Here is a 14,433-nt window from a genome sequence, read left to right as displayed (position 1 = left end):
AATTTATGAACAGATTCAGAATCGTTCATGCCCGCATCGTAAAGCATCTAAGAATTGAGTTTTTCCCGCACTCCCTAGTACATAGGCTTCCAGAAACAACACACAAGTGAAAACCATAATATACTCAGCGTGCTTGTTCACTATGACTGGCACTTTGTTCTGCAGATGCACCTTATCATGCCACCACCTTCACTTGCACCTGCATTTAAAACCACTGGTCAGTAAAAGTGACATATGCATTCAAAGAAGTAAACAGAAACTTTCTGTTTCATTTTCCCCCTTTTTTTAATAAGTGGCACACACCTACAGCAGGAGTATAACAAGTCACCCCACCTTTAATCTGAGACAAATCACTAGGTAAGTCCAGCAAGACCTTACATGATACCACAAAATCGTTGTAGGGCAAATCCTCTTATGATATAATGCTAGAAAATATAAAAAGACATTAAGCATCAAAAACACAACCTTGCAACACCAAATAAGCATTTTTCAATCTGATGTCTACACATCAGATGAAAAGAACAGACCTGGCACCAACACATTTGATTACTTAGTTTTTCTTAACCGCTTACACACATTTCAGCACAAAGTGTCTCTGCTCTCAAATGTTCACACATATTCAACACAGAATTTACTAATTGTGTGTAACATTTAGCAAATTCTCCAAAACTGAGAGCAAAATGAACCTCTGGTTACAAAACCATGAACATTCTCCTGAAAATGAAACCTTCACAACACAATTCGAAACAGATCAATGATAAATTAGATACATTTCTAAACAACTCAATCAGTTGTTTACCTGGCAAAAACCAATTGAAAGCAGTTATGTCAGTGAATGTGCTGCCATCTTTGGACTGTAGAAAATGTAGATGTGCAGACTAGAGACACTGAAAAGATCATTCATATTAATTTGCTGATTTAAATCCCGCAGTCCAAAGACATGCAGTCAGGCCAATTTGACATGCTAAACTGCCCCTTTTTGGCAGTCTTTCTGAGCTCCTTTGGTCTAAATTATGTAACCAGACAGGGGAACCATTAAGAACCCTAGCTAAAGATCCTGAAACTTTAGGTAGATGGACTTATGATCACCATCTTCTGTACAGAGTGAGTCAGTCCAAGACCAGTTCATCATGGCAGTTCTTCAACTGACCTTCGGGTCCACACACAGCTGGCCTACCAGTGCAACTTGCCTGAGGCCTTGGCATTGAAGCTGGAGAGAGACATGGTCAGCTTCAGGGAGCACAGATGTTACCAGTCCGAGTTATATTAAGTATTTTTACTTACAATTAAATGGTTTCTGTATTAAACACTGATCTGTGAAGTGGAATTGTTCAGTTTTATTACTGTGTCTCAGTGTAAATGAAAAAGCTGTATGAAAAAAGTTCTGGCTCTCCTCAGCAGTGGGCCAAAGCCATCCTTTACATCCAATTAGAAAAGGGCCAGTTGTACTTTTGTGGACTCCCATGAGATGACTGCAAAATCACCGGGAATCTTCTTAGCCAACTATGCAAATCAAGAGTGGCACCGGTTTCTCACAGTGATGTGGTTCCATTCAAATTGGCTTAATTCACTTTGCTGAGACTGGAAATGGTGGTATAAATGGTTCCAGATTTCATAGGTTGTGTCTTTATGATTGAAAGGACAGAAAAAAGTACAACCAATTAACTTTCAATAAGTTTGTAGACACATAATGACTTCAAAGAATAATCATACAATAAAGCACATGTGCAGGTTTTCTCAACCAAAAGAAAGTATTACAAACCCTCAAATGGATAACAAGATTTAAGCTTCTACACTTTAAAAGCTCTTCAGTTGATTCAAATGTAGTTTTCCTTACCTGATCCGGAACTGATTCATAGATGCTAGAAATGCAAGGCTCCGCTGAGATCAAGCGCTGTTGAATAATTTTAAGAGTAAGACATGAGGTGAGTAGGGACTGAACTGAACAGAGAAAAGTCTGGGTGCTAATTGCATAGCTATGACCAACAACAGCTGTAAAGTAAAGCACCATGACTTGTGCGAAAGCAGTGTCTTTTAATAGCTGTAAACTCTACAATGTGCTTCCAGCTTTGTTTCCTGATGCTGAGCGAGTAACTCATGTTTAATGTCAGTTTTGATTGGAAATGAAAGAATGGAAGGTGATCTCTGACCTTTGCATGGGACTATTAGAGGACACAGTGATTGACGCATGTGAATTCATACAGAGGAGCAGAGGAGCACAAAACATGCCTTGATGTGGCTGCAGTATGAACTCTGAAAATAACGTTCTAATGTACTAAGCCTTTAGTTCACACATCTACAGAACATACTGTGAATTGATCACTGTTTCCTGTGTACAATATAATCAACACTCCATGTACAATATGTTTTAAACAATATCTATACAGTGTAAATACTCTAGAGCTTTCTATTTAAAATTGTTTATATCGTTAACTTATTATCCCATGTGTAATATAAAAATAGTACCTCATGTGCAAAACTCCATGTGAATTTCAGGAGAATTTCCTTACAGTGTCAATATGTTAGCTTTATATTTATTTATAATCCTTTATATTGTTAATTTTTTGTGAAGGACAGAGTTTATACTTTTAATCTTTTTATATATAGTATTATATATTGTCTATATAGTAACATGTAACAAACTGTAAAAACCCTTGTCCAGTATTTAACAAAGGTAATTACTTGCTTGTTAATTCTCTTCTTGTTACTTCTTTTTTTTCTTTGTGCCTTGCAGTCCCTTTGCTGCTGTAACACTGAGAATTTCCCCTTTGTGGGACTAATAAAGGATTATCTTATCTTATCTTTAGCTAATCAGAAACTGCACATGCAACTGTGTACTAAGTGTAGTGAAATAGAGGAGCCGTCAACAAGCTTGGGGCTAAAGAATGCAAGCTCAGTAACAAAAAGGTTTCAGTGTTATTAAATAAAATATTTCCTTATCATTAAAATGTTCTATTCTGGTTTAAAAAATACCTTTTGGGAATTAATAACATGGGAAGTCAAGGGCACTGAAACTGTTGGGTGTACTTCAGAGGAATTCTGAGAGTTGAAGCATTTTCTGTGGGCAAATTGAGTTTCAAGCTAAACAGTCAAGTGCTAGTGGCTACTGGCCACTGGCCACCCGTCATTTTTTGTGCAATCCTTGATTAAATGTGTATATATGGGGGAGAGAAACTGCTGGTGTAAATGGGTTATAGGCTCATATGCATCCTGCACCAAGCAGAGAGCTTTTTCCATGGCACAGCTCTAATCAGGCCTTTCTGAATGTGAATAAAATTGGTTGCACAAATATTTTCATCTAGCTTCAACTCTAGTGCTTTTTACAGCTCTTACTGCATGAAACAACTCCATTACTAGGATAACTCTTTAGAATTATGAACAATCAATAACAAGTGAATTTAAATGACAACTCTTTGTACATGCTGGTCATTGTCACCTGTGCAGGGGTTTGCCTGGATTGTCCAATACTTGTAGGTGGCGGTTTCTTCTGTACAGTACTGTACATAGTAGAATGCATCTCCAGTGCTGCATCGTTTCTCTGTAAGCATGATTACCAACATTATCATCATTATCAAATATGCCATGTTTCATGCTACCTTCCATAGAGGTTTTGACACAATCTAAACCTTAAAACCCTGAATCAAATCATTTACAGTATTTATTGACATTAATGGCTAAATGTCTACATGAACAAAAATTATTTATATCTTACCTGAACTTCTGCATAGACTGTGCTCTCACACTGTGTGGGACCTATGCAGTTTTGAATGAAAAAAAAAAAATTAACCCTTGATATCATAGGTGAAAAATAACACAATCCTAAATTTCCAAAGCTATTTTGTCTAACTGCTATAGAGCCACAGTTGGTGAGACATGCTAAATTACCACTGTGATGCAGAAACAGACACATCATAAATCGTACAAGAAGGACTAAAGCAGGGTTTCAACAAACCATTTCATACTGCTCTTCTATTAAAATCTACATCAACCCAGATTCTGTCTCTAGTCTTTTATGATCAATTGCAACTTATTTGTTCTCCACTGAACACAAATAGAACCCTTTCATTCTCAGCCCCCAAACTTCCCCTTATTGCTATCAGGTCACTGATCAGTGAATTGATTTAAATTACAATGAAAATATAAACAGAATTAGCCTGCATTTGGCCAGACCAATTAAAAAGATTGACCTAAATATAATTATTTTGCAAATGTGTCACAATAGTAACATTTGTTATATTTAATTACTTTTAATTAATTGTATATATTTTAAAGAATGTCATGTCACAGCCTTGTGCTAGGCCACCTCCAGCCACTAGGGTGAGACAAGGCACCACTAAGGGGTAATTAGGGCTGAGCGGTAACAGCTGTTTGCACCCTACGTAAGGGGTGCTCACCCTGCTTCTGCTCAGTCTTGTATTCATGTTGCATCTGCATGTCTCTGACTAAGCTGGTAAATTCAGTATTGGTTCTTCTTTTGAGTTTTGATTACTGGTTTCTTGAGTATCTTTCAACATAAGTAATAAAAAGGAAAAAAAACTTCAAGCACTCTTTAGATGACTGCTTTTGTCTTTAGTTTTCTGTCAGTGGTAATACACTCTGTCCCACATTGCGAGGTTGTGAGTACATTTTCATTTTACTTTGAGCTCTTGAGTCTGTACTGTTCTGAGTCCACGTTTTGTGCTTTGCTGGTGGCTTACCCCATAGTGTTTTGGTATCTATAAAGGAAACTGCCAGGTTGATCCCAGTTGGGGTAAGCCTGCTGTCACACTAACAATTTTTTTATGCTAAAAAAAGATAAACAGGTGGCCTAACGGCTCCCTAGCAGTACTACCAAGGCACAGTAGTTAAAATGTACAGAACACTCTCCTTGGATGAGATACAAAAAAACAGTTAGATTGGTTAAATCTTCTTGTGGGCCACAGAAACTTTTGTTGTTATATATGTGGGACAAAAGGTTGGCCATTTTAACATCAGTGTTCTCCCATTTTGTTTCTTGCTGTTAAATACCAAAAATAAAGTGCAAACAAAACATGGGCTTTACAAACAAATTATTTCATATTCCACCTACTGTTAAAATCTACCCCTGAAGTGGGGCAGGTTGTAACAATGGAATTCTTTGTATTTGACACAGACGTCCTCATTTTCTTCGTGGGCAATAGATTTCTACAGTGTTTTTATTTGTAATAGACAAATATGAGTAACTTTTGAAAGGTATAGAACATACCACTGCCAAGTTATAGAGATAGAGACAAAAAGGGTTTCCTGTCCCTTACCACAGAGATTATACATATGTCATATCATTTTATATATATATATATATATATATATATATATATATATATATATATATATATATATATATATATATATATATATATATGTATGTATGTATGTATGTATGTGTATATATATATATATATATATATATATATATATATATATATATATATATGTGTGTGTGCATATATATATGTGTATGTATATATATGTATGTGTGTGTGTGTGTGTGTGTGTGTGTGTGTGTGTGTGTGTGTATACACACACTGTATTTCCAAAAGTATTCGCTCATCTGCCTTCACACGCAAATGAAATTGAGTGACATCCCATTCTTAATCCATAAGGTTTAATATGATGTCTGCCCACCCTTTGCAGCTATGACAGCTTCAACTCTTCTGGGAAGGATTTCCACAAAGTTTAGGAGTGTGTTTATGGGAATTTTTTGACCGTTCTTCCAGAAGCGCATTTGTGAGGTCAGACACTGATGTTGGACGAGAAGGCCTGGCTCGCAGTCTCCACTCTAATTCATCCCAAAGGTGTTGTATCGGGTTGAGGTCAGGACTCTGTGCAGGCCAGTCAAGTTGTTCCACACCAAACTCACTCATCCATGTCTTTATGGACCTTGCTTTGTGCACTGGTGCGCAGTCTTGTTGGAACAGGTAGGGGCCGCCCCCAAACTGTTCCCACAAAGTTGGGAGCATGAAATTGTCCAAAATCTCTTGGTCTGCTGAAGCATTAAGAGTTCCTTTCACTGGAACTAAGGGGCCGAGCCCAACTCCTGAAAAACAACCCCCACCGTAACCCCCCCCCTCCACCAAACTTTACGCTTGGCAACAGTGCAGTCAGACAAGTACTGTTCTGGCAACCGCCAAACCCAGACTTGTCCATCGGACTGCCTCACAGAGAAGTGTGATTTGTCACTCCAGAGAACACCGCTCTAGAGTGCATGTTTTCCCTTGTGCTTGGTGATGTAAGGTTTGGATGCAGTTGCTCGGCCATGGATACCCATTTCATGAAGCTCTCTATGCTGTTCTTGAGCTGATCTGAAGGTCACGTGAAGTTTGAGGTCTGTAGTGATTGACTCTGCAGAAAGTTGGCGACCTCTGCGCACTATACACCTCAGCATCCGCTGACCCCGCTCCGTCATTTTAAATGGCCTACCACTTCATGGCTGAGTTGCTGACGTTCCCAAACGCTTCCCAATTGTTATAATACCACTGCCAGTTGACTGTGGAATATTTGGTACCATGCTGGAATTCACTGAGGTCCTGAGAGTGACTTATTCTTTCACAAATGTTTGTAAAAGCAGTCTGCAGGCCTAGGTGCTTGGTTTTATACACCTGTGGCCATAGAAGTGATTGGAACTCCTGAAGTCAATTACTTGTATGAGTGAGTGAATACTTTTGGAAATATAGTGTGTGTGTGTGTGTATATGTGTATATATATATATATGTATATGTATATATGTATAAAAATAACTAATTTTATGAAGAAGCCAAACAAAATCCTGGACAAAACCTTTTATATGACTGGTTTCACTGGAACAGAAAAATAAAACCGAAGACTGCTGGGTCCCCACTGCTGTAAGGTTAGGAGTTTTTCATTTTGTCTGCTTTTTGAATAGTTTCTCAAAGCTAATGTTTCTGTATCCAGCTGTGTTATCTTGCCTGTTAACAGTACCAACAGTTTAAACGACTGCTTTGACATGCAAATTACATAACTCAAAAGCATTTTTCTAACAAAAAATTGTGAATTGATAATCATAAATGTTTGTTCCCACTGAACACGCATTTGAAATAAAGACATACCTGTTGATTTCCTCCAGCAAAGATAAAAACTGATGCAGATAACTAGAAGAATGATGATCCCTATGGCAGCCACAGCAAGCAATAGCAATTGTAAAGGTAGTTCATCTTCCTCTGTACTGTGTTCTGCTAATGAGGGGCAAAAAGATTGTTATTAATCTTAGAACAAATACAGAATTGGTTAAAAGATGGCTTGTGTTCGAGCATGTGTGTGCACACCGTTATCAGAACAGAGTTGTTTAAGTTCTTCCATCTCCAAAATAGCTTTCTTCCAGCTGACTGGGTTACTGTTGTTACAGATAATGCTGTTGCCATTGACCAACAGAGAAAGGGTGATGCCTCTGGGTGATGTCACTTCCTTTTCTTCGCAGGTTTCATTATAGCAGCTGGAGTTGAGAGACAGGTCATGACCTCTACAGGTGAGAGTGATATTGCAGATGTTGTTGCGGAGCTGGTGAGAGGCAGAAGCCAAGACTGGGGCCTCCACTGGATCTGAGGTACACACATGGATACAGATCATGTATGTACAGATGCACTGCTAGTAATGTTACATTAAACACCAGACAACAATAATCACTTACAGAGCTTATTAGCCTTGTTGGTTTTTCCTAGAAATCTAGTTTTAGAGGGCTGGACTTAAGTAGGACGAAGAAAATAATTAAAATAATACTGACAATGCATCTATAGCACTTTTTAGCACCACAAAGATGCTTACAAGGGTTATTATAAAGAAAACATACAATATGAAGAATATACATGGACTAACTAGCCCTAGAGGATTCATTAAGCCCTTTTCACTTATGTATTTTTTTTTTTTTTTTACTGTGTCAGTTGTGCGGTCAATTTTATGTCTATATGGCCATCTTTTGTCATTCATGGCTGGTGGGTTTTCACTCCTCCCACCTTTCATTGCTCACTAGCAGCTCCAGCTTTTGGGGACAAAATCATTTTTGTATATATTTCATAATTAAATTATCCTGCAGAAAGAGGTCAAAAGGTCGCAAGTATTGCAAATGCCTGTTCATGCTATGTTGTTGCATATATACACGTTTTTTCTTTCTGTAAAGTTTTGTTTATTTACACTAACAGCCTGAACAGTATTGGGGTCACACAGTACAAAGTTACACACTGATTATTCTCCTGTAACAAAGTACAAGCAATGACAAGTACTGTCATTTTCATCCTTTTACTGGCTATTTCATCCTAAATGAGTGTGTTTCCTTTTGTACGTTCCTAAGACCTTTATATCTCAGCAGACTTATAATAACCTGTACTGTATGTGCATGGCTTAATAGAGAATAAAAACACATCATTTGACTGATAGCAGCAGGTTTTTGCCAGGAATGCATTTTTCTGGTCTCACACTTTCAGACTTACCTAACACAGAAAGCCTGTACTTAACAACAACTGTATTCTGTGCACCATTTGCTTTTGCTTCATACGGTCCACTATCAGTCTTCTGTAAGTTCTTCAGTGTCAGACTGTAGGTTTCTACATTAAACTCCACTCTGCCTTCGTAAGCAGGATGCTGTTTATATTTTTTTGTTTCATTATAATATTTTATAACATTTTTAGCTCCTTCAAAGACCCAGGATAAGTCATCAAACACTGGTACATGATGTGGTGTGTCTAGTTGAAAAGAACTGCCAACCAATCCAAACACATCACTGGATTCTGTAGAAAGAACACAAACAAATCATTTTTTTTTTTTTTAGTTAAGCTGTTCTTTAAGTTTGTTTTGTTGGTTAGATTGCTTTTGTCTTTTACGACAGTTTACATTTGCTTGTTTTTTGGAAAATACATGTACAATTTTTAGAGCAACTGCATTGTACTCACTAATATTGAGGTTAGAGAAAATTTGGTATCATCATCATCATATGCCCAAAGAGAATTTATCCACTGTTTTTTCCAGCTTTTCTCTCTCTCTCTCTCTCTCTCTCTCTCTCTCTCTCTCTCTCTCTCTCTCTCTCTCTCTCTCTCTCTCTCATTATAAAAGAAAGTCAGTACTGTTGAAAAATTAGAATTTTCTGGTCTCACATGATGTGACCACGTATTAATTTGTCAAACAAGATTTTATCACATACAACATTGGATTACTCCCTCTGGATGAACTGAAAATTCACCATGTTGAATTCCTAATGTTACCATACAATCTAGTTGTGTCACTCATCGTTATCGTCTGTGGGCTACATTCTGGAAATGGCTTCTGAAGTTATGTTTTGTCTCTGTGATGCTATCAAACAAAACAGCCACACAGTTTTTTTTAACAATTTCTTCTAAATGCACTACATGGTCAGGAAATTGAGGCTACAGGCACTTGCAGAGTAAACCCCCTAAAAGGAACTACAGGCAACCTCAAGACCCTCAGTGAACTAAACAAACAGGGAAAAGGAGCACCGTCTGTCAGCCAACGAGAATTTAACTGTGACAAAATGGGTTGATACATGTATCATTTATGTGGTCTGGAGATGTGATGGTAAACATCCACAGGATGTGGCACAAAGGTAGAGTAAAAAGACTTTATTGTGATCCAAATACGTCACCTAGTTAGTATATTCACATGGGGGAGTGGGTCTGGTGAACCAGTGTATTGAAATGTATCCACAGAAGAAAAAACAAAAGGTGGTGGCAAATGTTCTACCATTTCTTGAATGTGGTATGCATGAATGCAAAGGAACTTTACAAGATGAAAAACATGCAAACTTTAGACCTGTTGACTATGAAAGCAAGTCTCATTCCTGCTCCCAAGAAAAGGAACCAGGTCAACACAACCTCTAAGCTTTTATGTTGCCCTAGGGGTGCTGTCACCATTCTTGGTGGCAATGAGATGCTGTCAGTGGTGGACAGTAATGAAGTAAATGTAATTTGTTATTGTACTTAAGTAGTTTTTTTGTATATCTGTACTTTACTGAAGTATTTCCATTTTGGGTGACTTTTTATTTTCACTCCACTACATTTCAAAGTCAAATACTTACTTTTTTGTACTTTTTACTCCTTTACTTTATGGAAATCTGTCATTCCTTTTGGAATGTAACGTCAAAATGAAAGAAGCACAAAGCAAGACCACCGATCAGAGCACAGCACGCACTTTGTTTTGAGCTTGTTTTGACCTGTTGGTTATACCAACCCACTTTAAGCTTACGGTTCAACAGCAGTGCAGCAGAGTAAAAATTTTGGGAGAGTCCATTCAACATAAATGATGGAACTAACCTTTTTAGTATTTTTACTTTCGATACTTAAGTACATTTGAAGGCAAATACTTTTGTACTCTTACTCAAGTGGAGGTCTAAAGGGAGGAACTTCTACTTTTACTGGAGTAATATTTTACCTTGGGTATCTCTACTTTAACTCAAGTACATGATTTGTGTGGTGTGTCCACCACTGGATGCTGTTATAAATTGTGCAAAAGGAAGATGAGACGTCTGTGTCCAGTGTCAGGTCCAGACTCTGTCCAGACTGTTTTGAGGGATCACATTTTCACATTTTTCAATAAAAAATTACAAAGCAGTTTTTAAACAAGAAAATTAAGCTTAGATGTAGCTTCAGCATTGTTTGTTTTAAATATTAGCTTTACAATATACACCATTTAATAGTTAATGAAAGATATAGACATGCTTAGAAACACTTTGTTTTGTTTTAATTGCTTATTGTTCCCTTAATTTTACTCCACTTACGCATGGCCCACATACATGGACAGTTCAATAACTATTTAATAAAATTGATTTTTATGTAAAATAAATTTATTTTTGTATGCTGATGTGAGTAATGAAAATATATACATATATTTTAAATCTGAAAACAATATCTACTAATTTATGCATGAAAGGGTAGAATGAGGATGAGGAAAAGGGATATCATGGCTGACCCCTCACCGTGGTCAATCTCTGCATCTAAGTGAAGACCGAGGCCCAATCCCATTTCACTCCTTGCCCCTACCACTTAGTTCTTAGCCCTCCGTTTTGCATGTTCACAACTAGGAGTAGGGTGTCCCAGTTTTTGTTGAGGTAGAGGAGTAGGGTGAAGTGTTAGGGCTACATGGCCCTTCAAACGGAGATTTTTCAGAGGCTCACTGAACGGAGTGTTATGAGAAAAAAAGAAAAACCGGCAATATGGCTGCGCAAAAGACCAAAGAAACCCACAAATGTGAGAATTGTATTATCTAAGTTTAATGTCGTTTTAATGTATTATGGTTGTTTTCTTCACAACAAGCACAAAAAATTGCTAATAACATGCTAATGTCACAGTAGCTAGCTAGCTAACTTTCCCATTCCACCTTAAATGGTCCAGTGCCAGAATGTAACTGCTGCACCATTTAAGGTGGAATGGAAAAATTAAACAAGAAGCTAGCAAATAGCTGACTTCAGCTTCGCATCACCAAAGAATTAGAGGTGGACGATAATGAATAATTCTCTTATACTCCCTCTTTGAAAGCATATGATGCCCTAAATGTAATGTAATGTAACTGTGAAGTTGCTGAACTTTTCTATTCTTTGTTATCACTGATGGGCTGGGTTACCTACAGCGCACGGCTAGTAGCTGTTAATGAAGCAATGTTGTTTTTTTTTGCTTTGTTTTGTGTTTTTGAGGGTCTCATTTCATAGGGCAAGAATTCAACCACTACCCCTTGTAACTCAGTTCCAAGGAGTTAGGGTGACACTCAAAAACAAGGGGTAGGGGTAAAAAGAAGAAATGGGAATGGGCCCAAGAGTGACAGCCCTAATGACTTGGAACAACCACATCCACGGCTTCTTTCTTCAGGCCAGCATCCTCCTAAACAAGGACCCTTCTAACATCCCTCTGCCTTAAACAGCTGTGCTTTTTTAAATGCCATAATGCTTGTGAATGTGAAACATTCCCAATTTACTGTAGTCAGTGCACATATGCACTTCAACTTGTTGCAATATACATATTTTATAAATATGTTTGCATTTACATTTGAATTTGTTGCTCAATTCTCAAATCAGTACTCCGGTACCTGGTTGTATCTGTATTTATCTTCTATTGCACATCCTTGAACTTTGCCGTTTGTGTCCTGTCTATTTTATGTTTAAATGTAGCAAGTCTTTTTCTATAGTTACTTTATTATATTTAATTTTATATTGACAGCTGCACCTAGAGAAATTCTTTGTATATCTTGAAACTAGTAACTATTTGAAAAAAGTAAAAAGCACTTTGGGGTGGATACCTGATGGAAGGAGTTTTGAAATGGTTTGTTTTCCCACTATGCAGAAGGAAAAAACATAAAATACCACATCTGTATTTATAGTCCTCCAAGTCATTGCATATCTTCAGTGTTGCAGGGAGATTCCTAATGTTGCATGACCTATTTGCACAGTGCATGCTGAGTGAACAAACACTGATGGGCAAAAAGATAATATGAATTGTGTCAAACTGATGAGCCTGAGGGATCTAGTGCTATCATGACAAATAACATATTAAACTATTGGCCTGAATGCTCCTTTTAACTACAAATTACAATGATATTATATAAAGCTGGGTCAACCAAATGATGGTTTCCGTTTTTGTTAATTACATTGGCCTCACTGCTCCAGTTAAAAAATTCAAACAACAAACATTTCTTGGCTGATCAACTACGGTTAAGGAAAACCCATGTAATTTTGACACACTGGTGAACCATTCTTTTGAATTTAGGTTACATGATTGTAAAGCTAGCAGTGAAGTGTCCCTGAAACAAATTAAAGCTAAATAATACACAAAGTACATAAACATTTCAACATTATTATTGAAAAAATGATCACTATAGAGTGTAGAGTAAGAGAGAGAAACTTTCCTGAACCACAAAATGCAGATTTTTGAGAAAGTAGACATACTGTATAAGTAATTGCTTTAGAGAGTTACAAGACACATAGATGAAATGATCTTATATCTAAGTGACTTTGTAATTGCAACTATTTTGCACATTTTCCACTGTAAATCACTGTGAAACCAGGAAACTAGTCTTTACATAAATCTTATGACCTAAACTGCAAAGTTTCCTGAAATCAGTATCGTACAATTAAAGGGACAAACCATAAAAACACAGTTTTTAGATAGTTGCTGAGATGTTCTCTCTCGAACACTTCAGGTGATTTCCCCTTCAAACGTTTCAACTAAATGCCACATGTTTGAGAAGACATTGACAAAAGATCATTTCCATAATATGGTTTGTATTTTATATAATGTACCCCTTGATAATTAAGTGAGCTTTCTGTTTACAAAAATAATGTAAAACATTTCGTTTTAAAGAGTCATTCTTCAGTGCAGTGTATTAAAGCCTTTCATTAAAGCCTTTCACTGTACACTCTGTCAAAAGAAGCACATACGGTTTTTGTTCATCAAGATGCAAACCATGTAAACGTGACTTCAACAATGGTTTTAAGGTCTAATTTTGTATCTTTAGTAAGTTTTTCGCAGAAGAAAGGTACATATTTATAGCTTTTCATGACCTAATGTTTTAAAACAGAATAATGGAATAAGAAGGCTGGAGACAAGCTGGCATGTATGGTCAAAAAAGACTTAAAAATATCCTTTCAATGGTGAATTGTACCAATTCAAAGATGGTACAATTATATTCCATAGCTAAAGGTACTGAAGACATACTTTTGAGGGTACCACCCCAGAGACAAGAGGGGTAACGCCCCAGTGACAGCTTAGTACTTTTTATCTGAGAGTGCACTACAACAACATGTATCTATCCATAATAAGTCCTTCTGACTTCATAATCTATATTTTAAAAGTACCTTGATTGTAACAATGATCATAGCATGGTTAAGTGATAGATGATGATTTCGTCATCTATGCTGTGAAAATAGTTAAGATAATCAGGGGTTATAATATAGTTGAGCCTCTATAAAGTGAAAGGAATGAAATTAATTTTTTTTTTACCTGAAAACGAGACAAAACTGAAGAGAACAAAAGTCAGCTGTGCTGTCGTGGCCATCGTGTGAGGAAGTTTCTAAACCAAGGAAGTAAGCAGAGGTTAAAACCTCCATAGTGAGCAAGTCATAAAAAAGCAAGAAATAAGTGAAGAAAAATGAACAAAGACACTAAATACTAGAAAGTCATTGTAATGTATACATAATATAAGCAATATGTCATTATACTCAAGCTGGCAAAGCACAGCAGGAATGAATAGGAAACATTTAGTTCTGTGGAAAATAAATGAGGCTGTTCAGGTTTAGCTTAAATATCTTTTCCTATAAAGTAAAAAAAAAAAAAGTGTATAATGTTATGACATTTCTTTTAAGATACTCTAAAAAGCTTGTCACTGCTAGACCCTTGAGTGGAAAACCACAGACATACAGATACAATGTGGGGGGTGACCACAATGAGGTATATATCACACATTGAT

At 36.9% G+C, this 14,433-nt stretch overlaps 1 protein-coding gene across 1 annotated transcript; it reads right to left on the bottom strand.

The window, feature by feature from the left end:
• Positions 1 to 333: 333 nt before the first annotated feature.
• On the bottom strand, positions 334 to 14,022 carry LOC108415035 (SLAM family member 5-like). Its single transcript, XM_037531229.1, has 8 exons — positions 13,968 to 14,022; positions 8,460 to 8,756; positions 7,302 to 7,574; positions 7,086 to 7,211; positions 3,713 to 3,753; positions 3,437 to 3,538; positions 1,838 to 1,894; positions 334 to 1,625 (listed from the first exon to the last, which is right to left on the bottom strand). Exons 1-8 carry the CDS (start codon positions 14,020 to 14,022, stop codon positions 1,563 to 1,565), a joined length of 1,014 nt encoding a protein of 337 aa, XP_037387126.1. The 3' UTR covers positions 334 to 1,562.
• Between the last annotated feature and the right edge of the window lie 411 nt (positions 14,023 to 14,433).

The sequence above is a fragment of the Pygocentrus nattereri genome, chromosome 19 (genome assembly GCF_015220715.1).
Source record: "Pygocentrus nattereri isolate fPygNat1 chromosome 19, fPygNat1.pri, whole genome shotgun sequence".
Lineage (NCBI taxonomy): Eukaryota > Metazoa > Chordata > Actinopteri > Characiformes > Serrasalmidae > Pygocentrus > Pygocentrus nattereri.
Note: the sequence above shows the minus strand (reverse complement) of the source record. Positions and strands in the feature narration are given on the sequence as shown.

Coding starts and splice junctions, on each gene's coding strand:
- LOC108415035 (XM_037531229.1), bottom strand. CDS start 14,022: ATGGCCACGACAGCACAGCTGACTTTTGTTCTCTTCAGTTTTGTCTCG. Junction 3,754..7,085: donor TTGCTGGAGGAAATCAACAG/GTATGTCTTTAT, acceptor AAAACTGCATAG/GTCCCACACAGTGTGAGAGC. Junction 3,539..3,712: donor CAGTCTATGCAGAAGTTCAG/GTAAGATATAAA, acceptor TCATGCTTACAG/AGAAACGATGCAGCACTGGA.